Below are 25,231 nucleotides of genomic sequence, written 5' to 3'. Positions count from 1 at the left end.
AGGAGAATGGGCCCCACTAAACTCCTCTAGAGGGGAGTACTATCAAAATGTAATTTAAAGTAATTATAAAAATTACTCGAGAGTGGAGCACACTTTAGGAAAGGGTATTTTAGTGCTTTTTCCGGGGAAATTTTAGACCCTAGCGCCTCTGCCTGGCTTTTTCTCTTTTGCAGCCGACCCCTGCCCTCGGCGCCTCCCCCCGGGTCTCAGGTCCGGTACTTCCGGTGAGTCTCCCCGCGGTCGGAGCTGAGGCGGCGGCGGCGGCTGTGAGGAGAGCGGTCGGCGGGCTGCCATCGTTACGTTCCCTGGGCGAAGCGGCGGCAGCGAGGCAGAGGTGTCCATCATGGTAAGCGCGGCCAGGCAGGGGCCGGGAGCTGGGGCTGCGGCCGGGAGCTGGGGTTGAGGGCCGAGGCCGGGGCCCGGCGGGGCGGACGTGACGGCTACGGAGATGTCGAGTCACCCTGGCCGGAGTCCGGCCCGTCTGCCCGTCCGGGGCGCCTCGGGCTGGAGCCGAACCCTTCACCGCTAACGGCCTCGGCTCTCTCCGCTTGTGCGGAGCATGGTTCGCATTTCCTCAGTTGGACTTGAACTTCTTGAGGGGAAAAAGGAAGCTTCTAGTTGCAAGTGCTAGACACGTAGCATGTTTCCGTAAACACCAAATTAATTGGAAGGTTGTGAGGGCGAGGAGCAGAATCAGGGGCTCCCAGTGAGAATGCGCGGGGTCATCCCCTTACCCCAGTTCCTCAAGCCCAGTATTTCTTGGTCATGCCTCGAGTGTGATGATGCTTTCGGCTATTTAAGCGATTCAGTAAAGATAACAGTAGTAGCTAATATTTACTGGCCCTTTTTCCATTACGCAGCTTTTTCTTTTAACACCTACAGTTGCTCATTACAACTCATCCCGTTTAATCCTTATGAAGCACTTGGAGGCATGGGTGATCATTATTTTAACCATGAGAAAACTAAGGTTTAAAGAGGTAGATAGTTTACTTGAGGTCACAAAAGTGAGGAGTGGAAATTTGAAGCCAAGTCTATCTGGCTGCAAAGCTCAGGCTCATTACCATTGTACAGCATTGCCTCAGTGTCAGCTGTTTATTTTCATAAAAACAAGGAATGATTATTAGATTTTATCCCAGGTATGTCAGTGTTGAATCACGTTTCTATTCTCAAGTCCATGCACTTAATGGACATTGAATACCTGATAGGTCTTGGTAATATGCTAGGCATTGGGGGTGTAAAGGGAAGTAGAACTTGGGGTTGGGAGCAGCAGAGAGGGGCAGAAGGTCAGGTTCATGGGTAGATTGAAGGCAGATTGTTAGGGATATTAAGTACTTTGTGTGTATTTTACTCTGTCCTGTTGTAAAGAGAAGAAATGGCTTACATGAGTTAGTGTAGTGACAGGGCTCAGGGAGGTGCCTGCTTCTCTCCCTTCTTTCATCTGGAAATCCTGTTTCATTTGTCCTGCTTCTGGCCAAGATTTTGTTGAACAGAGTTATGCTGTTTAAAAAAAGAGAGGGAAAGGTTTGAAAACTGCTATGCTGGAGCTCCAGGGAGTGAAGAGCCATTTGAGATCTTAATCAGGAGCATGCTGTATTTGCATATTAGAAAGATAGCTGATTCAGCTTACTAATTTTGGAATTGCCAGGAAACTACCTTGTCAGTAGATGGCTTGCTCTCTACTTCATTTATATTTGGAATCAAGTCAAGAAATATTTGTCTATTGTGAGGGTTTTTTTTAACTTACGGTAAAAAACACATGGCATAAATTTATCATCTGAAACATTTTTAAATATACAGTTCAGTAGTATTAATTTTATTCATATTGCTGTGTAATGGATCTCCAGAACTTTCTCATCTAACAACAATTTCCCACTTCCCCTCCCCCAGCCCCTGGCAACAACATTCTACTTTCTATCTCTATGAATTTGATGACTCTAGGGACCTCATATAAGTGGAATCATATAGTATTTGTCTTTTTGTAGCTGGCTTATTTCACTTAGCATAATGTCCTCAAGGTTCATCCTCCATGTAGCATGTGACAGGATTTCCTTCATTTTTCAAGCTGAACAATATTCCATTGTATGGATATACCACAATTTGTTTATCCATTCATGCTTCAATGGACACTTAGGTTGTTCCACCTCTTGGCTATTGTAAATAGTGCTGCTGTGAACATGAGTCTACAAATATCTCTTCAAGAGCCTGCTTTCAGTTCTTTTGGATATATACCCTATTGTGCAATTTTGTATTCTTTTTTTTAAACATCAAGGGAATTGCAATACTTTGAGAAGACCCCAGATTGCTGTGTAACGTGTTTTCTAAGCCTCATTGTAATCCACAATGTAAGAGCTGAGATCTTACCTTTTTGATGACACCACATCTTGGCTTTACTTATTAACAGGAGGGAGTACCACAGTGTAGCACATGAGAGCACAATGGAGGGGCACCAGCCCAGACCTTGGGCAGAGCAGGGAAGGTTCCTGGAGCAAGGAAAGGGTGGTCATGAAGCCAGGAGAACGGGAAGGGGTGCAAACACTGGGCGCCTGCTCTTGCTGCTGCCTGGAATGCCATTCCCTGCTTTCTGCCTGGCTCCCTTTCCTGGCATTCAGGTCTCTGCAGAGTCCCTTCCTGACCACCCATCTAAAATAGCATTCCCAGGAGGTCTCTGTCCCTTACCTCTCTTGTCCTCAGAGCTTTCATCACTGCCAGACATGCAGGCATTTTCTTTTGCTTGTTTCTCTCATCTTGAATGTTGGCTCCACCAGGGCAGAGATTGTACCTGTTTTGTTGGTGAGCAGACATCACTAGAGTGATGTTTCCCGAGTGCTTAAGTCAGAGCCTGGCAGATAGTGGGCACTCAATAAATAGAGATTTTTTAAATTAATGAGAAGAGGAAAAGTGTTCCAGGTGGAGGAACCAGCCTGGCGGGGACGTGGCAGGTGTAGGAGATTTTGGGGCCATCAGTAACCGGTCCCTGAGGTGGGTGCAAGGTCTGGCTTGGATCCTGTGGTGTTTGGGGGCTGAAAGAGATTAAGGACAGGCTTGATGTGGCTAGTTTTATATTTTAGTATGTTCACACCATCTGAAAACAGTGGAGACTAAATCGGAGAGATGAGACTTGGCATGGAAGAATGTGTAGAACAGAGAGATTTGAGATTCACTGTGCTGCTGGGAGGTGTTCAGGCAGACTGCTCTGGTCCATCAGGATTTGGGGGCATCTTGTTCTTTGATGATGTTTAGCGGCATTAACTACCCTGACCTGTTTGGGCTTTGACGAGAAGAAATGTACCTTTGTTCTGTTCTAACTCCGGCATTTCTTTCCTCCTCCTAGTTTTCTTTCAACATGTTTGACCACCCGATTCCCCGGGTCTTCCAGAACCGCTTCTCCACACAGTACCGCTGCTTCTCCGTGTCCATGCTTGCGGGGCCTAATGACAGGTCAGATGTGGAGAAAGGAGGGAAGAGTATGTGCTTGTTTTTATTTTGAATAGTAACCTTTCCTGCCCTCAGCCTGCAGTGCTTATAGTCCTCAACAGTCCTTATTTTGCATGTATAACCAGAGCTAGTTACAGTGAAAATGTTGCTTGCCTCAGGCCTGCTGGTGGGGGTGGGGGGAATCCTAATTATGATTAGATTTATGGCTAGTAGCCATTAGGTTCCTCAAAGTAAATTCTAGCAAGTAAATTCTTTTTGAAAGATCATTAGGAAATTCTGGCTACCTTACAAGGATCGCTTAATACTTTTTTTAGATATAACAGAAACTGCATTTTGGCTTTTATTCTGTCCATTTTATTTTCATTTTCTTTATATTTCTTATGTGTTCTTTCCACAGTAATTATGCCGCCTTCAGCCTTAGATCAGCTCAGTAAGTATTTTCCACGTGACTTGAGAACTGAGATAATGTAAATACGGATGCCAGGAATTTGGCACAGGCTCCTCAGTATGTCCAGACACAGGCAACCTTCGTCACATCTGGTTGGGAATCATCCCTGGTGGGTGCATTCTGGGCTGGGAGAGCTGGGGCCACAGATGCCCCAGTGAGGTGGTGGCTGGTGGTAGCCAGCTGTCCAGGCCAGGGGCCAGTGAGTACTCACCTCCAGATGTCTCCTCTATGAAGGGGGTTCCAATCCCCTGACACACACACACATACATACACCTGGTCTTGGATCCCCACGGGACTAAAGGAAGGTATGAGCCCCAGTGCTTGCTTTCCACAGTGCTGGGGCAGCTGATGGCAGTGGGCTGGGCTCACTAGGTTTTCTCCTAAAAGATAATGGTCAGCTCCAAAGAGGGTGCTTCAAGTCAGGGTTCTCATCTCCTCCCCACATATCTCTCCTCAGCTCTGGCCTAAATTTCTAACCCCCTCTTTCCCCTTGCATCCACAGCATGTCAAAAACTGAGCTATTCCCTTCTGCCCCAGAAGCTACTCCTCTTGCTGGGTTCTGCTTCTTACCAGGAGTGAGAAAGGCCCATGGGTTATGAGGGTGGCCATGCTTTTCCTCTCTTTCCCCACCCCTCATCCCCTGAGAGCAACATGAAGACCTCACGCCCCCAGCCCCACTCCACCTGGACTCGGAAAACCCCCACCACAGGCGCAGTCATTGCCTTTTGAGATTCAGTGATATTTCTGGTGTGAATTCCTCCCGTCTGAGGCAGGAGACGTGGAGGCCCCTGGCGGGTCCACACTTGGTGTCAGGTGCATGTGGGGCAGCACAGTGGGGAAAGGCCCCAGTTCTGATGTCACTCCAGCTCAGGCTTTGTACCTTGCCCAGCCTGACTTTAGACTACTGACTTGGCCTCTCTAAACCGCAGTGTCCTCAATAAATGGGGATGCACACAGCACCTATGTGGCAGGTGTACTTCCTCCTAGTTGGTGCCCTATGGTGTGTGCATAAACAGCCCAAGCCCATGTGACACCAGTTAGAAGGTAGGAGGTGGCCTTTAGCCCGCAGGGCTTAACTGATGCCAGCAGTGGGAGAGTAGGCCTTTAATTCTGGCCTCAGCCCAGCCAGAGGGTGGTTAGAGCTGTGGGGTTCACAGCCCTCAGGCAGGCTCCTGTCAGCGCAGGGGAGGGAACAAGGCCCCAGAGAGCCTGCTTTTCTGATTGAGCTGACATAGGAGCTAAGCACCAGTTATGACCCTTGGCACAGGTGTCTGAGAAGGGACTCAGGGATTGGGAGAGTGGGGCTTAGATCAGTGTTGTTCAAACCTTTGAAGTTGTGGAAGAAACTTCATCCGAAATAGGGAGTTCTAATTTATAACAAGGGTTTCTGCTCGGGTTGGAGGAGGTGAGGGAGTGCAGAGGGCTCAGGAGCCCCAAGGCACTTTTCTAAATCACAAAATACAGTTGGTAAACCACCAGACTGAGGAAGACAGGGGTCTCTTCCAATGGGAAGACTCTCAGACCCTTGGCTGGAGTCTGATCCAGTTCACCCTGACTGACTGCCGTTTAGCTCCACGGCTCTGCAGCTGGGAGGTGCCCTGGTGACAAAGGGCCTGGCCTCTGGGCCCTTGGCCACTGTACTGCCAGCATCCAAGTCACCTTGGGTGATGGGGGCAACACCCTTGCCCACTGCTGCTGCCGTGGTGAGGCACCACTTCCGGTAGCTCTTCTTCCCCATCAGTGACTTCCTGCCCAAGCTCGTTACTCCATCTCCTTCACCAGAATTTTTAGGGAGATCCCAAATGGAGTCTGCCATACCTCCTGCTGCTGAATGGAACTTCTATTGCCATGTTTGCCCAAACAACAGGCTAAAGTGGGCCTTAGCAGTTAAGCCCCAGATCCAGGCTGGCAGTCTGGGTTGAATCCTGGTGTCGCCACTCCTGGGCTGTGTGATCCTGGGCATGTTGCCAAACCTGCATGTCTTACTTCCCTGTAGATAAAAAGGATAATGTACATACCTCACAGTTTCAGGAAGACTAAGCAAGGGCCTGGCACGTGGCAAACACCATCACTATGTCAGTCCATCCCAGACTCTTCTCCCAGGTCCCAGACTCTCCTGGGTTCTGCTTCATGTCGTCAGCCTCTCCTTTCTGTGCCCCTGCACTTCTGAGTCAGTATATCAGCAGTCCTGTTTGCCTGCCTCTGGCCCTCCTTGTGGTCTCACCTCAGGGACCACTAGAGTGAGGGGATGTACCGTGTCATGACTTGCTGAGACCCCACACTGCTGTGTCCCGCCCAGCCTCCCTTCCCTCCTGACCACTCCCACACCCTATCCCCGTGCCCCTGTCTCACCTAATTGCCAGCCAGTCCCAAACTGGCTGGGCTTCTCTTCCCTCCATGCCTTTGCTCAGGCAGCTTTCTCTGCCTGGAATTCCTTCCCTGGCCTGCTGCCTGTGGCTTATGACTTGCCTGGAGGACATCCTACAGGATGCCCCCCTGCCCTTCCCTCAGCACCACGGTATTGGAGTGCACCTGTTTTCTTTCTTGCCTTTCTAACTAGAAACTTTTGAAGACGGGTTTTGTCCAGCACATGGTTGGCACTTAAATTATTTGCAAATAAATGAGTGAACATGCATTTTTTAAAATTGGGATTTCAGAAAATCAGAAGAATGAGCTGGTGCTGTGTTCCTGACTCACTGAACATTCCTGAGCTCCTCCAGGCCAAGTGCTGTGCTCTCGCAAGGAGCATGGGGTGTGGTGGGTGGGCAGACACCCAGGGACTAAGTACCACACGAATCCGAGAGCCTGCTCTGGGGGGCGAGGCTGCATGGGGCCACGGTGGGCACCCCAGGAGGCTGCTTTCCAGGGGAGGACGTTGGGGGAATGGTTTCTCTCCCTGGCAGAAGCCGTGCCTCATAGCCTCTCCTTTTTAGGCCGACTCAACATTACCTACCCCATGCTGTTCAAACTGACCAACAAGAACTCGGACCGCATGACTCACTGCGGTGTGTTGGAGTTTGTGGCTGACGAGGGCATCTGCTACCTCCCACACTGGGTGAGTGGGGCCGCTCCGTCTCTGGAGAGTCTGTGGGCCTGTCTTGGGGTTGGGGCCTCATAGGCAGGGACACCCTCAGCATGTGCACGAGTCCTGCCCCCGGGACAGTGACGGGGCTAGAGGGAAGGGATTCAGAGCAGTGTGCCAGGTGCTGGGGGTGGCCTTTACTTCCCCTGTTGCTCGATTGGTAGCCTAGAAACCACAGCCATGCTGTTTAACTGTGATCTCACGAGTCAGGCTTTTTTACAAATAATGAAACAGGAGTATTTTTGAAATGGTCTGAGTTCAGAATTTTAGATTTTTATACATTTTCTCCCCATTTTTAGTAGTTTCTCCTCCAGTTCTATCACAACCTGTGTGTGTTTAGATACTTGCCTGTAACTGAGTCTTCCCAAAGCATTCCACTTCATTGCCTTGGAAGCGAAGCCCCTCTTTTGCACTCAGGCTTTCTCTGGAGCCTGGTCCTTCCCGGGTGCAAGGACGGGCCACGTCTCCCCACAGGAGCCCTGACTCCCTCACACCTACGGCCTGGCCTCTCCTGTGCTATTTCCCAGTCTCGTCCTGCGGGGAGCTCTTACTCACACCTCAAAGCCCAGACCCGACTCACTTCTCTGCTCACTTGCCCTCCCCAGCGCTTGCTGCTCAGTGCCTCATTGTCCTGTATGTCTGCCGGTGCCCCTCAGGGGTGCAAGGCCTGTTCTGCTCATCCAGTAGAGCGCTGTGGGTGGCTGAAGTGTAGAGCAGTGATGAATTCCCAGGGCCACTCTGGAGCCACAGAGGCCCCTCCATGGCCCGTCTGTAAAGGTGAAAGAGGAGGTAGTGATACTGGGATACACTTGACCTCAAAGATTCTCTGTCCAACACACAGACTTGGAGTTTGGGTGGCCCCTTGTCCAGGCTCTCAGACAACTTTGGACCAGAAAACTCATTGAATCCGTTTTGCCGAGAAGCATCACACATCCCCTGGGAAGCCTCTTTTGGTAGCACGGAGCTGCCTGCCCACCTCTTCTTGGGCTGGTCTTCCAGCTCTTGGCAAGCGTAGGTGGTTGCCTGGGGTTTCCCAGCAGCTGCGACAGAGCTGGTGTGAAGGTCTCCTGACCCCCAGTGGGGATGCAAGCAGGTGCATTCTGTTGGCTGATTGGCAGACTCCATCCCACCTGGAGCTCCTGGGGCCTCGTCTGCTGACGTAGACCAAGATCCCTGCCCAGGGCCACTGTGAGCACGTGGCTGCATGGTGCCATGTGCTTCTCATGCTTTGTGTGCTCCATCGTGCCCACTGCCCTCCAGGGGCCTGTGCATACATGGGGTGGGCCAGGTCTGGAGCAAGCCTCCTCACTACCCTTGGGCTCTTACCCATTTCTCTCCCCAAGTCCTGTCTGAACCTGCTGTTCAACCACAGGCAGGTGACCTGAGCTCTTACCTTTTCCTCCTCGAGCTGCCTGTGGCTGTGTCCTTCCTCCAGCCATCGGTTATGCTCCTTCCCTTCACTGACAGATTTCCCAAGAAGACCCTAAGGGACTGTGAACTTGGCCTGCAGCAGGCTGACTTCCAACCCTTAGAGCACTTCCTATGAAAGCATCACTCTCCAAGGTCACCAAACCTCTAAGTTACCAAGTTCATTGCTTCTTCATCCTATTGGGCCTGCCTGTGACATTTGGTGGAGCGTCCACTCCTCCATTTCTGTCATTCCCAGCCTGGCAAGCACCCTTCAACATGAGTGTGTTGGGGCCTCTGCAGGCTCATCCACAGGACCCTGCTCACCCTCCAGCCTCACTCATGGCCTCTGCTCACCTTGGCTCTGGACTCCCTCCCTCATCCCTGCACCTGCACCTCGTCCCTCAGTTGTTTGAGGCACCTCCTAACCACTGCTGTCAAGCCTCTGTGGGCAGCAGCCCTGTCCAACGGTGCCACCCTGGATGAAGCATTCCCTTCACCTTCTTGGGTGCAGCCTTCTTGAAAGGATGTGATGCCTGGATCTGCTCCAGGGCAGCCCAATGTGGGATGGGACCAGGGAGTGGGGCAGTGATAGATTAGACGAGGTCAGCCGTGACCTGATTACTGTTGAAGCTGGGGGTGGGTGTGTGGAGGCTCACCCATGTGGTTCCCTCTACTTTTGTATGTTTGAACTTCCCTTTAAGAAGGTTTAAAATAAGAAAAGCAAAAAACCATTCTAGGACACGCAGAGTTTCTCATTCTGCCCCAACCTCCTTGCCTCGGACCCCCGAGTCTCGGCCTTGCTGCAGGGTCCCGGCTGCCTGCACAGCAGGTACTCCTGGCCCTTTGTTCTTATCTCTCCATCTCGTTCCTCAGTGGGTGTCCACCTCACAGGTGGTTTAATAGAGGCGTAGGGGTGTCTGTGTGGGTTTTATATAACCCCCTTAGCAGACATCTCTGGGGCCTTGCTACCACCCTGCGACCTCGGCCGTTCCATGTGCGGTCAGTCCACCTTGTACTGTTGTCATCCTCCCTCAAGTGCGGCCCTGATTGCCCCAGGGCCTTGTAAGTTGGGTGCAGGACAGCTCGAAAGCCTGTTGGGTGAGCTTCCCTGGGGAAACACTCAGCCCCTAGGAGGCCTGGAGCCAGTGGGCAATGCTGCACCCCCCACTCTCCCAGTAGATCCTTTCTCAGAGGCCAGCAGAGATGCCACATGTCAGCTGCGACAGCCTCGGTAGCACCCCTTATTGGCCTTCTTCCTTCCACGTGCTTGTCTCATTTGCTCACTTGCTTTTTCCTCCTTCCTGACATCAAACTATAATTAGACAACCTGTCTCCAAGTCCTCATCTCAGGCTGCTCTTTTGGGGACACAAGCAAGAGCCCATCTGGATATCCGACTTTGGCCTGCCTGGTGTACCGGTCAGTGGTGCTCATGCTGGCCACTTCATTTCCAGGAGTCTCATGTAGCCTTCTTCCTTTAGATGATGCAGAATTTGCTGTTGGAAGAAGGAGGCCTGGTTCAGGTGGAGAGTGTCAACCTTCAAGTGGCCACGTACTCCAAATTCCAGCCTCAGAGCCCTGACTTCCTGGACATCACCAACCCCAAAGCAGTGTATCCTTTTGAAATAAGAAGTGTTCTCCTGGACAAAGGAGAGGGTGCTGGCGGTCGGTGAACAGTGAGTGCTTTGTTGAGCACATGGCTGCTTTGGCGACCACACATATTTGTTTGTGATTAAAGTTGTGATTTTGAGAATAATGGCATTCAGCCAGCACATCTGCCATGGCTCCTGGACCTGGGTCTGGACAAGCGTGCTGTGTGCTCTGGAGGGCAAAGTAGAACCCTTTCTTCAGGTAGACCGTGACACCTGGGACAAAGCCCAGTGTATTCTGGTGGGAGAGGGGCCGGCTGGTCTGCCTCAGCTCCCAGCCCCTCGTGGGCCCCTGGTGCTCCAGCTCAGCCATGAATTCACCACTCAACCTCACCTTTTACCTGGGCTTAGGGCTTTTCACTCCAAACCAGTAGGGAGCATTGACTTAGTATATTTTCTGTCACTCAGCAAGAGGAAAGCAAAGGTTTGAGGTTCTAGTGATTTTTTTTTTTGGTATGTCCTCCTCTGAACTTAAGCCAGACATGTGTGTTTATAATTTAAGGACTGACTGGTACGGGCGAGGGGCATGCTGTATATGGACTATGATCGAGATCTCTAGCGTGGAAACCCCAGTTTGGCTTATTGAGATCATGTTATAGAGTGGTCATCCACTACTTATTTATTTTTAAAAAATGCATGCTTGAAAGAAACGATTGAATAACAGACAGGTAAACAGTTTTAAAAAAACTGCCTCCACCCTCCCCACCTGCTGGCTGTGTCCTGGACGCAGGTGAGCTGTGTTGAGTCCTCCTCTGACCATGTCTGTGGACGAGCGTGTCAAGTTGGTGTAGTTAACTTGTTAGTGCCTGCAGAAGGGGTGTCACTTTCATCAACTGAGAGGCAACCCGGTGTTCCCTGGTCTGGCTGACAGTCTGGGTAAAGGCAGTCTTAGCGGAGAGCAGAGGAAGTCAGGGGCATGCAGGGCAGTGATGCAGGAGCAACTCTGCCCTCCGAGGCTGAGTGGGCTGGGTCTGACGTCTCAGGGGTCACTGGCAGGAGTCAAGGGAAGGGCGCCCCTGCAGCATGGCATTTCTTGCCAGGGGGCGAAGACAGTGTGCCACACAAGACCCTTTGCACAAAGCTGTTATCATCCTGGAAGGCTCTTTCACCAACAGAGGGGAAGACAGACAGCTTGGCTGGTTCTCCCTCGGTCAGACTCAGAGATCCTCACCCAGATGTGCCATGTCATAGTGGCAGATTCTGGAGCCATATTTTATGTTCCACTTTTACATTGAAAACAATTCTGTAAATCGATCAGGATGATGTGATTAAAAATATTCTATGTGATTAGGCATTATTCCCTTGTTTGGGCATTTGGGTTATTCAGTTTTTAAGAATTTATTATTATTTGCTATTATAGATAAAGGGCTTACAGTTTATTTTTTCCTTTTTAATTTTTATTTTGGATCATATCCCTAAAGTTGGGGTACTGCCCAAAAGACAGAAACAACGAAAGTGTAAATGAAGACATCTTTGAGTTAGAGGAATTTTTGAGGGGACCTATCTGATTCATTCAATCTTTTTTTCTTCTGTGCTCCCATAGGATTTTTTAAATCAACTCGTTGAGGTATAATTAACATACAAAATGCACACTCTGGTGAGTTTGACAAATGTGTACACCCGTGTAACTAGACGTTTCCATCTCCCAAAAAAAGGTCCTCTGTGGCCTTCCCTGCCTGTCCTTGCCCAGCCTTTGGTCCCAGCAACCTCCTGGGGGCTTCCTACCCTGAGAGAGCTGTCTTTCTCAGGGTTCCATATGAATGGGATCTTATCACTCTGTGGCTGATTCTTTCCCTTAGCAGAGTGTGAGCTTCATCCACGTTATTATCTATTAGGAGCTGGTTCCTTATTGCTGAGTAGTGTCCCACGGTATCAAAGCTGTGGGTTTTAGTACCAGTCTGGTACGCTTCTGTCCAGTACACTCTGTCTGTGACAGTGACCATCTAAACCCCTCTCGGAAACTTGGTTCAGATCCAAGGTATCCATCTTGCCATGTTGCCTTGACAGCATGTGTCTGCAGATTAGAAAATGCATTGAGAAACTTTGCCTGTCTGACCACCGGGGATGTGATTGCCATTAACTACAATGAGAAGGTGGGTGTCTCGGCCACAGGGCCAGTAGGGCCTGGAGCCCAGCTTGACGTAGGTCACGCCTAATGAACCACCTGCAATGCCATTCTGGTGTTTGAATGGGGTTCTTTTTAAGCAGGGTATGCCTGGCTTTTGTCAATTAATTGCTGCCTACTGTTCACTTTTTTAAATCTTTATGGATTCATATTTAGAGCCCTGTACTAATCATTCAGCAACTCTGTTTCAAGAACTAATTGATCGCATTTACGAGTGAATAAGCTTAACATTGTTGTACTTATTCATCATACCTCTGTGGACCATGGTCGCGGCTGCCAGTCTTCTCAGTTAGAAAGGTCTTCATTGCACCTGTGATCTGAGCTGAGCCCTTTGCTGGGCTGTGGGAACACAGAAATGAGCCGGCGTGGGTCCTTGTCATGTGATTCCCTCCCTTGGAAGCAGACAGGCCCTCTCGGAGCTGGCCCTGCAGTGCCCTCCAAGTGCTGTGGGACACCCGGGAAGCAAAGCCTGGGTCCACCTGGGGACAGTGCCACCTGAGGTCACCTCTCCTTCTCATGAGAGTGCACGTCCCCTTCCCTCTGTTGTCTTGAGTTTGGGTTTTCCCTTAGCAACTCTGCTTTTGACCTTTCTTGACACAAGGCTTTCAGGTCTGAACACCTCTTACATTCATCCCTGATTCCGTGGTGTCTGGGTCTAGACAATTGAGCTGTAAAGTGGAATACCATGTCTGGTCCTCCCTTTCTCATTCATTTCATGCATAGTTGACAGATGAGTTCCCACAAAATTCAAGATGGTATCCACTTCCCTATTATCTGTGGGAACATGTCTGAGGGAAGATGTAATAGCTGGTGAACCTGCTGATAGCCCATCCCTCCACAGGCGTGGAGTGCAGCGATGTGGGTGACCCTTGTCCATTGTGACCATGGACGATTGACCCTTACAGAGCTGCTGCCAGGGCAGACCTCCTGGTGCTCAGGAGTGACCATATCCCCAGCTTGGCTTTCCCTGAGGCCAGCTCTTGACCCCCTCAGACACTCTCTTGTCCCCTCCGGGTCTGGGGCCCTCACAGCCGTGAGCACAAGCCTGAGGTTCAGCCTGTCCCTCCCTCCAGGATCAGGAAGCCAGTTGCTCCCTCAGTGTCAATGCAGGGATCCAGTGTGTTCTCTGTTTCCTTCTATTCGAGGCATCTGATATTGAGAACATTTATTTTTCAGTTTTGTGGGTTTTGAATCACACTTTCTATGTTTTCATAAACTAAGAAATAATCTTTTTGCCTTTAGCTTTGTGGGGAACATTTTAGGTATTGTCTACTTATTTTTTTTTTTAATTTTTTTTTTTTTTTTGTGAGGAAGATCAGCCCTGAGCTAACATCCATGCTATTCCTCCTCTTTTTGCTGAGGAAGACCGGCTCTGAGCTAACATCCATTGCCAATCCTCCTCCTTTTCCCCCCGCCCCCCAAAGCCCCAGTAGATAGTTGTATGTCATAGTTGCACATCCTTCTAGTTGCTGTATGTGGGACGCGGCCTCAGCATGGCTAGAGAAGCGGTGTGTCGGTGCGTGCCCGGGATCTGAACCCGGGCTGCCAGTAGCGGAGCACGCGCACCTAACCGCTAAGCCACGGGGCCGGCCCAGGTATTGTCTACTTAAACTGAATACTTTAAGCTTTTATAATTAATTACAGGAAGACTTAATGTTATTGTTCTTAATGTTAAGATAGTAATGCTAAATATAACTCAAATTGATGATAAAGATAACATTGATATTTTACACTAGAAGGGAGAGTGAGTTACATAGAGTAGACAGGATTGAAACGCATGTTTGGATGTCCAGTTTTGGAAGTGTGGAAGACTAGATACACCAAAGGGCCCTTCTGATAAAACTCCATTAAGTCAGTATAAAACCCAGGTTACTAATGCATTGTTGGACTCACAAGAAATATAGGAAGTTTTCAAGAATCACGCAGTTGGGTTGACCTGAGGGCAAATGGCTTTATCAGTGCTATGGTGGGAGGTCTGAATCGCAGACTTCCACATTAAAGTGGAACTCTTCAAGGGGCCAAAATAGACCCAGAGGTGGATGTTGTCCTCATCCCAGGAGAGGGAACTCAAATTCTCTCTGGGAAAAGCACCCCCAGTTTAGTTAAGCCCTCGAGATTGCTATAGATTGCACAAGCAAACAGGAACTCGTAATAAAACCACCAGACACCCAAAGCAGAGGCAACAAAAGCATATTCAGACCCTTCAGGAAATCAGTGTTGGAATTTTCAGGCACAAATATAAAATAATTATGTATAACGTGTTCAGAGAAATTAAAAAACGGAATCATGAAATTTAGCAAGCAACAAAAGACTATCAAAACAAAGGGAGGATTTGAAAAACAAAGTGTTAAACAACAGCTGACAAAGAATTAATGAAATGAAAGTTAAATCTGGAGAAGTGACTTCGAGTTCTGCACAGAGAAGCAAGGCAAGGGAGCATATGAGAGAGTGAGGTCCCGGAGATCCTGATAAAGTCAAACATACTCAGCGACATCCAAGCAGGAGAGAATGGAAGAGTGGCGGAATGGTAGAGAGAGAACAAGTGAGGTTGCTTTAGAACTGGCCGTCAGCCTGTAGTTACAGGAAGTGTAATGTACATCAAACAGGATAAGTTACAGACACCAAATACCAGATATGGAGAGGGAAGCAGAGGGAAAACATGCTACTTGTGGAAGAACAGCACATACGAGGCCTTTGAGTAGCAACCATTACGGCCCATATAGCAGAATATCTTCAGAGGTTGAGAGAAAGTAACTGTCACTAAACCTTCTTTAAAGAATGAGGGCAGGGTGGGCCCCGTGGCTTAGCGATTAAGTATGCGCACTCCTCTGCTGGTGGCCCGGGTTCAGATCCCGGGCACGCACCGACTCACTGCTTGTCTGGCCATGCTGAGGTGGCGTCCCACATACAGCAACTAGAAGGATGTGCAACTATGACATACAACTATCTACTGGGGCTTTGGGGAGAAAAAGGGAAAAAAAAAGGAGGCGGATTGGCAATAGATGTTAGCTCAGGGCCGGTCTTCCTCAGCAAAAAGAGGAGGATTGGCATGAATGTTAGCTCAGGGCTGATCTTCCTTACCAAAAAAAAAGAATGAGGGCAAAATCAAAATGTTTTCAGATAAACGAAATCTGAGAGAGTTTATTTACCAGTGGAACTTCAAAAGCATGTACTTTAGGAAAAAGCATTATCCTAGAAGGGAAGACTAGGGTTCCAAAAGGAATGGTAAACAGATAAACTGGCAAATATGAAGTAAGTCATGGTAAACATTACCACATAAAGCAGTAATAATATTTAATATATGAGGCTTAAAAGATGACATCAAAAATACTAGAAAAGAGTTAAGTCTAGAGAGTTGTTCAGAAGTAAAGTGCTCTCTATTTACAATTCAATAAAGTTAATAAAAATAACTAAAAACTCTACATACATGTGGAATGTTTAAAAATAGTTTAAAATTACTGTTTTAGATACAGCGTGACAATACGTAAACCTAAAACAAAAATGTCACAAAAGTATTTATCCTTACTACATACAACATACTGTCTTCCAATATTTTTCTCTTCTAGTTCTGGTTGCAATGCAGTTGGTTTTATGACTCACTAATTACTGAGATCCACAGTTTGAAAACACTCTGTAGAGAAACATGAACATGTGCCCCCAGAGACATGTATATATCTGAATGTTCACAGCGGCATTGTTAGTGATAGCAAAACCAATGGAGACAATCCAGATGTTGAGTGGAGAACTTGTGGTACCGCCACACAGTGACATACATATTCATTTCTATTTATCTTCTATTAAATAACGAGGAAACTTAAAAAATAGACTGAGCACATTGAGCCTTCTCACTTTACTTTGGTGACCCTCCCCCTCATGTTTAGGGTTTTTTTTAATGGTGAGACTATCCAGACTGTTCCTTATAAAAGTGAGACATACTCTAGGTAAAAAGAAAGAACCTAAATGACACAGGAAAAAGTAGATTCTGCCACTTTTAATTCTTATCCTTTTGGATTTTTTTATATACGTTTTTTACATACATGAGATCCTAGACATAGCAACAGAGTGGTTGTTTTTGTTTTGTGCTAAGGAAGATTCGCCCTGAGCTAACATCTGTGCAAATCTTTCTCTATTTTGTATGTGGGTCGCTGCCACAGTATGTCCACTGACGAGTGGTCTGCACCTGGGAACCGAACCCAGGCTGCCGAAGCAGTGCGCGCCAAACTTAACCAGTAGGCCATGGGGCCGGCCCCAGAACTGGTTTTTTAACTTCTTTTCCTGTTGGCTGCATAGTATTCCACTGGTGACTATACTTTATGTATATATGAATAAATATCATTCATTTACTCTATTGATAGGCATTTTCGGTATACACTGTTATTAGCAATGTTGGAGTGGGCATTCTTAGAATTTTCTCTTTGGGTATTTAGCTAATTATTTACTTAGAATAAATTCCTAGAAGTGAACTTTCTGGGTTAAAGGTTGTGAGTATCTTTGGCAATTTGATGTGTAACCACCTTGTCTGATTTCAACCACTTGTGGGGAACAGCCTCTGTTGAGTGATGGGCATCAAAGCAGCCCACACCCACAGCAGCCCACACCCACTGTTGCAGCAAGAGATGCGGCTGGGGGAAGGTGTTGTGGAGGTGAATGATGTGTCTGCAGGAGCCAGGTAGGGAGCTGCAGTAACATGAATGGTGACAGCCCCCAGTGCTGCCACAAAACCATCCGACTGTTCTATGTTCTTCCCACAGATCTATGAACTTCGGGTAATGGAGACCAAGCCTGAGAAGGCCGTGTCCATCATCGAGTGTGACATGAATGTGAGTGGCTTTGCTGCTTACAGTGCCCTTGGGCCGGGGCAAGATGGGTAGTCAGTGGCCCCTGCAGGCCAATGCCCCAGGAGGGTGGCACTCAGCCCCTGGGACTATTTGGCTGTAAGAGGAGGAAGATGCTGCCAGAACATTGTGAGGGGCCTGCTGACCTTGTGATTCATCTTGGGGCCAGTGGGGGTGGCAGAGTAGCCGCCAGTTCTGAAATGGCTAAACCCACCAGCATCTCAGACCTATGGAGGAGTGAATATTCTTGGAAGCTAAGGAAGCCTAGTCAACTCCTGAGTAGAAAGGAACTTTGGGTACACACAACAGCCTGGGGGATCTCCAGGGAAGGGTGCTGAGCAAAAACGGCCAATCCCAAAAGGTACACACTGTCTGGTTCCATTTCTATAATATTCTTGAAATGATAAAACATGAGAAATGGAGGACGAGTAGTGGTTGCCAGGAGTGAGGGATGGAGAGGGCCGGGAGGGAGGTGGGTGTGGTTATAAAAGGACAACACGAGGGGCTCCTGTGATGTGGGAGCTATGCAGTATCTGCACTGTGGGAGTGGATATGATGGCCTACATTGGTGATAAAATTGTGAGAGCTTAACACGGACACATAGAAACAAGTATGTGTAAAACTGGGGAGATCTGAATAAGGGCTAGATCGTGTGGATGTCAATATTCTGGAGGTGACATAACACACTGTACTGTAATTTTGTAAAATGTGGCCATTGGGGAAATGGGCAAAGTGCACAAGGCATCTTTCTGTATCATGTCTTATACTGCATGTGAACCTACTTGTCTCAATTAAAAGCAGAAAAGCTAAGGAAGCCTAATGTGGCCATGTCTCAAATTTTACTTTCATCTTGGGAACACAGGTGGACTTTGATGCTCCCTTGGGCTACAAAGAGCCTGAAAGACAAGTCCAGCACGAGGAGTCAACTGTAAGTCATTTCCCCAGCGTCCCGCCCCAGCCCCAGCATGCTCTGTCCTCTGGAACAGTGGTTCTTTGGGAGTGTGTCCTAGGAGTGTTTGACAGCCGGCCCGTGTTTGGCCTCTGCTGGTGTCGACGTGGCCATGTTCCCTGCTTCTCTTCCAGCCCTGCTCCCAGGGGACACCCAGCTGTTGGGGTGCAGGGACAGCAGTAGCAATGAGAGGCCCAAGGGAAAAGCTAAGGTGTCCCTGTTTTTCTGTAGCTCATCTCCTGTTTTTCTGTCCCTGTCAGGAAGGCGAAGCTGACCACAGCAGCTATGCTGGAGAACTGGGCTTCCGTGTAAGTACCAGGCCACACGTTTGATTTTCTCTGCTCCCGGCATACCATCTGCTCCTTCCAGCCGTTCTCTGTAACACTCCGGGGACCTCGGCAGGCATTGGGCCTCTGGGTGTCCGTGCACACGTGTATCTGGCACTTTCTCAGTGACCAAACCCTTTTGCATCCACTTGAATCCTCCCAACAACTCTGTAAGGCAGCCCCAATTTTTTCTTCTTCTTTTAAAGAATTTCTAGCCCACCAAAAAGTTAAAATAGTACAACAGACAGAACATATACTCTTCGCTTAGATTCACCAAATGTGACGACATTTGCTTTATCTCTAAGAACATGTCCTCTTTTTCTTTGCCTGCACTGTTTGAAAGTAAGTTGCAACATGCCCCTCCAGCACTGCTGCCCTCCCTGGGAAACAGGTAGAGGTGGCTAGTGTGCTGGCACTGGGCACTGGGAGGCAGCAGAGGAGGCAAAGCTGAGCTGCGAGGCAGTCTCAATGGAGGTCTTAGCCCACCCACGGGCCTGAGCTGGATGGCCCTGCAGAGGCCTGGGCCAGACCTTTCAACCCATCCTTGGCTGCTGGCTGCCCCTGGGGGGACGACTGTTCTTGGGTCAGGAGTCTCCTTTCAGTTCACAGCAGTCCCCTGAGGGGTTGGGCAAAGAGCTGTCAGCTGTCCACACTCGGGCTAGGAGTAAGGGCTTCAGTCCTGAGGAGGTCTGGGCGGTGCCGCCGCACACATCTCTGCAGCAGTCTCTGACCAAAGGGCACCTCTGTGTTCGCTCTTCTTCTCGGAGCTCTGCGCACACACACTCTCTTGCTTGCCTGTCTAGGCCTTCTCCGGCTCCGGGAATAGACTGGATGGGAAGAAGAAAGGTGTAGAGCCCAGTCCCTCCCCAATCAAGCCTGGAGACATTAAAAGGTGGGTCTGCCCTGGCTTTGCTCCCACCCAATGCTTTGTCATCATCCAAGGAGGGTCTGTACCTGGGGTGGGGCACCGTCACTTCAGCTCTGGAGACAAAGCCTAGATCAGAGAGGCTGGCAGGTGGATGAACGTCCCCCGCCTGCTCTCCTTGGGCTGGAGCATGTCGTGGGTTCGTGTTTCCCAGAGGAAGTATCTCGATGCCTTTCCCCTCATCCACAAAGCCTCTCCCCAGGACATAGCTGTCCAGCCTCCTTCTGTGCCTCCAGTTCAGCCTCCACTGCTCCCAAGTGGCACCTGATCAGATCTCTCACTTCCTTAAAACCTTTCTGATTCCTGTTTAGTAATCTGCCTATTTTCCTGTTTTGTGGCTTCAAATAATTGATAAGTCACATTATCTCAACTTTCCTCAAAGAAGAGACAGGAGCTGCCTCACTTAGATGTGTTTCTGTTGTTTGGTCCAGGGACACTTGGAGCAGATTCCCTGCTCTGGTGGCCATCACAGTGGTGGCAGGATGAGATATATCACCTGTCTGCTGTGTGTTAGAGCAGAAGGAGAATGGTGGAAAGGGGGTTTTTACCCAGACTCTTCAGGAGTGAAATGAGTTTAGTGTGAGTGGAGCTCTTCCAGGGTGATCCGTGAGGCTGGAGGACAGAGATGGTGAGGGCCCCCCAAGCTTTACCACAGGTGACCCCTCACCACAGATGAGGCCTCAAGTCTGCAGACCTCGCCCTAGTTGCCTTCTGGATCCCTCCTGCAGGGAGGCTGGGAAGCACCAGATGGCTGGCCCAAGGCCAGGGTTGGGCACAGCCACGCACCTCAGAGTGAGAGTCGCCAAGAGGACACTTGTCTTCTACTTATCTTCCTCTTGAGTGTCAAAAATGAATTTTAGTCCCTTTTTCCTGGAACTAACATTTCTCCTCCTCTCTCTTCTTTACAGAGGCATTCCCAATTATGAATTTAAACTTGGTAAGATCACTTTCATCAGAAATTCACGTCCACTGGTCAAAAAGGTTGAGGAGGTGAGTATATTTCGTGGGTAATGAGAAGTATCATCTGCTAGTGATGACTGGGGGAATTCTTTCCATTCTGAGTAAGGGTGTTTCTGGCATCACCTGGCAATAGTGATCAGCATGATACTGGCTCACAGAGCCCTTGCCAGGTGCCAGGCCCCATGCTGAGTGCTTTCTACGTAACTGTTTAGCCCCTGGGACAGTGCTGTGAGGTGGCTGCTGTGATTGCATTTTTACAGATGTGAGCGTGAAGGTGCATGGAGGTCAGGGCACCCAGGGCCCAGGGGCAGAGCTCCTGACCACGGCTTGGCTGCCTCCGTGCCAGCACACTCCAGAAGTGGCCTCCACTGAGACCTGAGGAGAGCGGCCTTTCTCAGCCTGGGAGTTGCCCTGTGACAAGAAGGGAAGGCTGCAGCTGGGGGCAGGAGGTGTTGGCAAAGGGGAGGTTCTGCCTAGTAGGCACTTCGTCCAGGTGCTGGAAGCTGACTCAGAAACCCAGCACACCCTGCTGCAGATCGCCCACCCCACTCAGCAGCTGTGCTGTGTGTGCCTGTATTTCTAGAATACCAGCACTTCAGACCCACCACTTTCCTGGTTCCTTTTCTCAAAGGCTTGGTCTCTTGGGGATGTAGGGGGAGGGCAGAGGGCAGATGTGCCGTGAGCCTGTTCAGGATGGGCTGCTAAATGGGTCCAGTCACTGGCCGGTTCCTAGCTGTGGGGCTGTCATTGGCCCCTCCTGACCACTGAACCCCCTCTACCTTTGCGGTAGTTAGGGACAGAGACCACTGCACTGTCTGCACACCCCACCCCCAATCACAGCCCCTCCTGGTCTTAATGTTCCTCAAGTTGACACAGTGTTGGGAACTTTCCAGGCTCAGAGGAGCAAATGTGGTACCTGATCAGACCTCACCTTCCAAGTCCTCCTTGAGGTCCCATCCAGGCCTTTGCCATTCACAGGCCAGGGCTTGCTGACTTGGGCCTAAAGCGCTCAGTAGGGGGCATCCTCCAAGCTGACTTGCGACCTGACTGTATGAAAGGGAGGGCGACGCTGGCAGGCACATCTGTAGCTGTTTTATCTATAAATAAATATTTAATAAGAAATGTATGAAGATGAGATTAAAGGCACATGCTTATTTAGCTCTGCTCCATCCTGAAACCACACTAAAGCTGTGGTACAAGGTAATAAGGTCATAAAGACAGTGAGGAGGAGACGAGGCAACTGCAACAGAACTTTGGAAGCCCCAGAGCAGAAGGACAATTGGTAAGTGACGTACTAGACCATGGAAAGGTACATCCTGAGCCTGCTATAGGGAAAGTCAAGAGGCAGCTTGGTTTAGATGGTTGAGCTCTCTAAGGGCCCCTCTGGAAATGGGGGCTAAAGACGGAATGTCTGTCACAAAGCAGTGAGAACCACAGCACCCCCTCCCCTTGCCCCACTGGGTTGCTCCTCGCCTACCCCAGGGGAAGGCTGGAGGCTCTTCTTCTGGAAAGGGCATCACAGAAGGTTCCTAGATGGGGGCCATCGGCACAGTGGATAGCAGGACTGAATTAAGAGAAGGAAAGAGTGACAATTTGCATCCTGAATATCACCACCCTTGGTGTTCTTTCCTGCTTGGCTCCCAGGCACCGGCAGCCAGGCTGGCTCGTTGCAGTTGGAGGAGCTTTCTCTGGACAGTCTGGCGAGCCCCAGGGAAGATCCTAGCCAGCTTCCCCCAGGGTGAAGACCACAGTCAGAAAGTTTCCACTGCCAACGTCCAAATCCTAAGAGTTCTGAAAAGAGTTTAGAGAAACCAAAGGGGCAGAAACCATCAGGGAAATAATTGCTCCAAAGTGAAGGGCACGAGTTTGCAGATCAGAAGGGCCCACTGAGCATCGAGCACAGTGAATGAAAACATCTGTAAGCCATGGAGAGAGGCCTCAGAGCAACCAAACCTGCCGACACCTTGATCTTGGAGTTCTAGCCTCCAGAACTGTGAGAAAGTAAATCTCTGTTGTTTAAGCCGCCCAGGCTGTGGTATTTTGTTATGGCAGCCCTAGCAAACTAACAACAACTGACCTATCAATGAAACAGGTGAGAGTAGAAAAAAGGTATTTTCAGTCACCTAGGAGCTCACAAAAAGATACTCCTCATACACCCTTTCTCAGGAAGCTCCTGGAGGATGTACCCCACTGAGATGATGGAATAAGGTAGAAGTAAGAAGGCCTTAGATCCAGGAAACAGGGAGTCCCCACAGCAATGTGCAGCCCCAGGAGGCTGGCCAGTCAAGGCAGGGCAGCCTGAAGGCCCCAGAAGATGCCACTTCCTCAAACAGATGAGATCAGCAGGAGACCTGCTGTGATTGAAGGTATGCAGAAGAGAGGAGCCAGGCACAGTTACTGACAGCAGGACAAGTGGAAGACTCTGCAGGAAAGGAAGACCGAATGGTCGCCTTCATGAAACCACGTGCAGGCCCCGCTGGAGGTACACCAGCTGCTGGGGAGCCCAGAATCTTCCTTTCTATAGAGAACACCTCTGACTGACTAGCAATACAAGCATGTGAAAAGATACCTGCTGTTTTTGAGGGCTCAGAAAAAACAAGCCTGCTTTCTGCTGGTAGGAGAATAGCTTGGTAGAATGTGTCTGAGGGCTGGTTAGTCACTATATATTAAAAGCCTTAAAAATATGTACATCCTTTTACCAAGGAATTCAACTTCTAGGAAAAATCAGAGCTGTGTGCAAAGGCATTAATCTGCTCACCACAGCAATTTAAAGTACTACAAACTTGGAAGTAACATCCAATGGTAGAAAAATTGCCTCTCCCATGTGATGGAATTCTCTGTAGCCTTTAGAGTGTACTAGGTAAGAAATTCATTGACCTGAGACTTGGGAATTAAGTACAAAAATAGTTTGTAGAAGCATATACAGAAAAGTGACTGGAAATGTATTTTTGGGGTGGTAGAGTTATAGGTGATTTTTCTTTTTGGGGTGTATTTTATATTTTTTACTTTGCAAATGTGATGCTTCTGTAAAAGGATATACATTCAATCTGAGAATAAAAGCTGTGGTAGACACAAAGTTGTGATTCTGTGGTTTTGTTTTCAATTCAATAAATAATGATTTGTATTCATATTTCAAAGACATGAATAATGTGGAAGTAAGGAAAATGGGTGGATGGTCATGAGTCACCAGAATAAAGCATTTTTTATAAACCTCCAAGGGGTTTCTGAAAATAGTATTTTATCTTCACACCTAGGATGAAGCTGGAGGCAGATTCATCGCTTTCTCTGGAGAAGGACAGTCGTTGCGTAAAAAGGGAAGAAAGCCATAAGTTGGGACTGTTGGCTGATTGGAAAATAAAATAATCAATTGCAACGTAATGGCTTTTAGTTACTGGCTGTGACGGAGATGAGACTATCACAGAGGATGCTGTGTCACTTTAGGTTTATTTAGAGTTCCTGAGAATTACTGAGTTTGACCTGGATGTGGAACAGCAGGACTTCACAGTTGTGTGCTTGAATTGGGAAAAGAGAAAGCTGTCTCTGAGGTTTCTTCTTTGCCATCTCTCACTTTCAGCCCTGGGTGCGCTCCCACTGCCTCAACGGAAGCAGAGTTCCCTAATTCCTGATAAAAACTGGTAGAGGGGATTAAATTGCTCTAACCTGTGGTGTTCTCTCTTTTTTCATTTATCCTTTCTTTTTCCAGGTCTATAGCTTAGATGTTGCCTTTGGCCTAGAAAAAAAGGGGTTTAAATAGATATGTGCTCTATAAAGAGTGGTTATCCCATTACCCTGGCTGCAATTTAAGTATTTGAGGAAAGGTGTTTCTATTTTTATTTTATGTATTGATTTTTTTCAAAAGAACCATTCAGAAGGAAAACCTGAAGCATTTCTACTTATATTTTGATTTCATTTGGAAATAACTGGCCCCTTAACCTGTTCTACAGTAAAACAACTTCATGGGGAAGCACAAATATGAATATTAGAATAAATAAAAGCTAAAGGTACGTTCCTCTTTCTCCTTTCCTACCCCCTACTCCCAGTTTTAATGTATTAAGTTATCCAAGTTTCTGCTGGCCTGTCTTTACTTTTTATTAATATTAATTTGGTCTCAGATCTTTACTTTTTATAATGTGAGATCTTTTGACATGTAAATCTAATTATTTTAACCTCTTTTATTCCTTGAAAATAATTCTAAATCAAGAATTTCAAATAAAAACAGGCAGTGACTAAAACCTGGATTGCCTCTGAATGTTTGATTAGGGATGTGGATTGATAGTTGGTCCACTGACCGAGAGTTGGAGGAAAGCCTGCTTGCACGTGCCCTGTGTTCCATCCTACCATTAGAAGAGCTCCTCGGGGGCTTCTCCTGGAGAATGTAGGGAGAAACAAGGCTCTCTGACTTGTGGGGTGGGAATGGTCCGGCCCAGCAGGGTCTCCCCTTGTACGAGGTCTCCCACCTGCAGGCAGAGGGGTCCATTTCTGGCCAAGGCTCCTCCCAACACTCAGAAGATGAGAGGATGCCCCACCACGGGGTCCCCAGAGTCCACCCACGTGTCCTCAAAGAATGAGCGTCGAAGACCTTCATGATGACCAGGCTGGGCCCTGTGGCCCAAGCCAACACTGCTGGTGAGGGATGTGGTTTCAGAAGGCATGAAGCACTGCTGTGACCTACCGGACCCTCCACTTAAGGGGTCTTGGTTTCACTAGCAGACATAGAGGCCCTCCTCGGTGTGTAGGCAACATCTATTTGCAGGATCACATTGGCTAAGACATTGCCATTTATGCATGATGAAAAATGTTACAGTAAGATGCTGGCCCTGGGTTTTTGTCTTACCTAAGCAACACCTAGTGTGTATGCCATGAAACCACTCCTGGTCCTTTGCTGGAGACACACTCCCCTGCCAGGGCCAGGGGTGGACCCTGTTGGTGGGTCTTCTGGTGACACAGTGGGGCCACCTGGAGCAAAATTTCTGGTCATTACTGATGTACCCTGGATGCAGCCTTCCTCAGACAGTGCCTTCTCCAAGCCGGGTCTGTGAGCCAGCTTGGCAGGACCCCAGTAAAATTGCAGCTTTCTAGCCCACCTCCA

General features: G+C 48.7%; 1 protein-coding gene across 1 annotated transcript; it reads left to right on the top strand.

The window, feature by feature from the left end:
- The first annotated feature begins 239 nt into the window (after window positions 1–239).
- UFD1 (ubiquitin recognition factor in ER associated degradation 1) lies at window positions 240–24,378 on the top strand. The gene is made up of 12 exons (XM_058532159.1): window positions 240–346; window positions 3,332–3,464; window positions 3,833–3,865; window positions 6,817–6,938; window positions 9,855–9,985; window positions 12,043–12,115; window positions 16,899–16,967; window positions 17,845–17,910; window positions 18,192–18,239; window positions 19,061–19,149; window positions 20,091–20,172; window positions 23,397–24,378. The coding sequence occupies exons 1-12, from the start codon at window positions 344–346 to the stop codon at window positions 23,469–23,471; spliced, it is 924 nt and encodes a 307-aa protein (XP_058388142.1). The 5' UTR covers window positions 240–343; the 3' UTR covers window positions 23,472–24,378.
- Window positions 24,379–25,231: the final 853 nt, after the last annotated feature.

This window comes from Diceros bicornis, chromosome 35 (genome assembly GCF_020826845.1).
Source record: "Diceros bicornis minor isolate mBicDic1 chromosome 35, mDicBic1.mat.cur, whole genome shotgun sequence".
NCBI lineage: Eukaryota > Metazoa > Chordata > Mammalia > Perissodactyla > Rhinocerotidae > Diceros > Diceros bicornis.
This window is presented reverse-complemented; position numbering and strand designations above follow the sequence as displayed.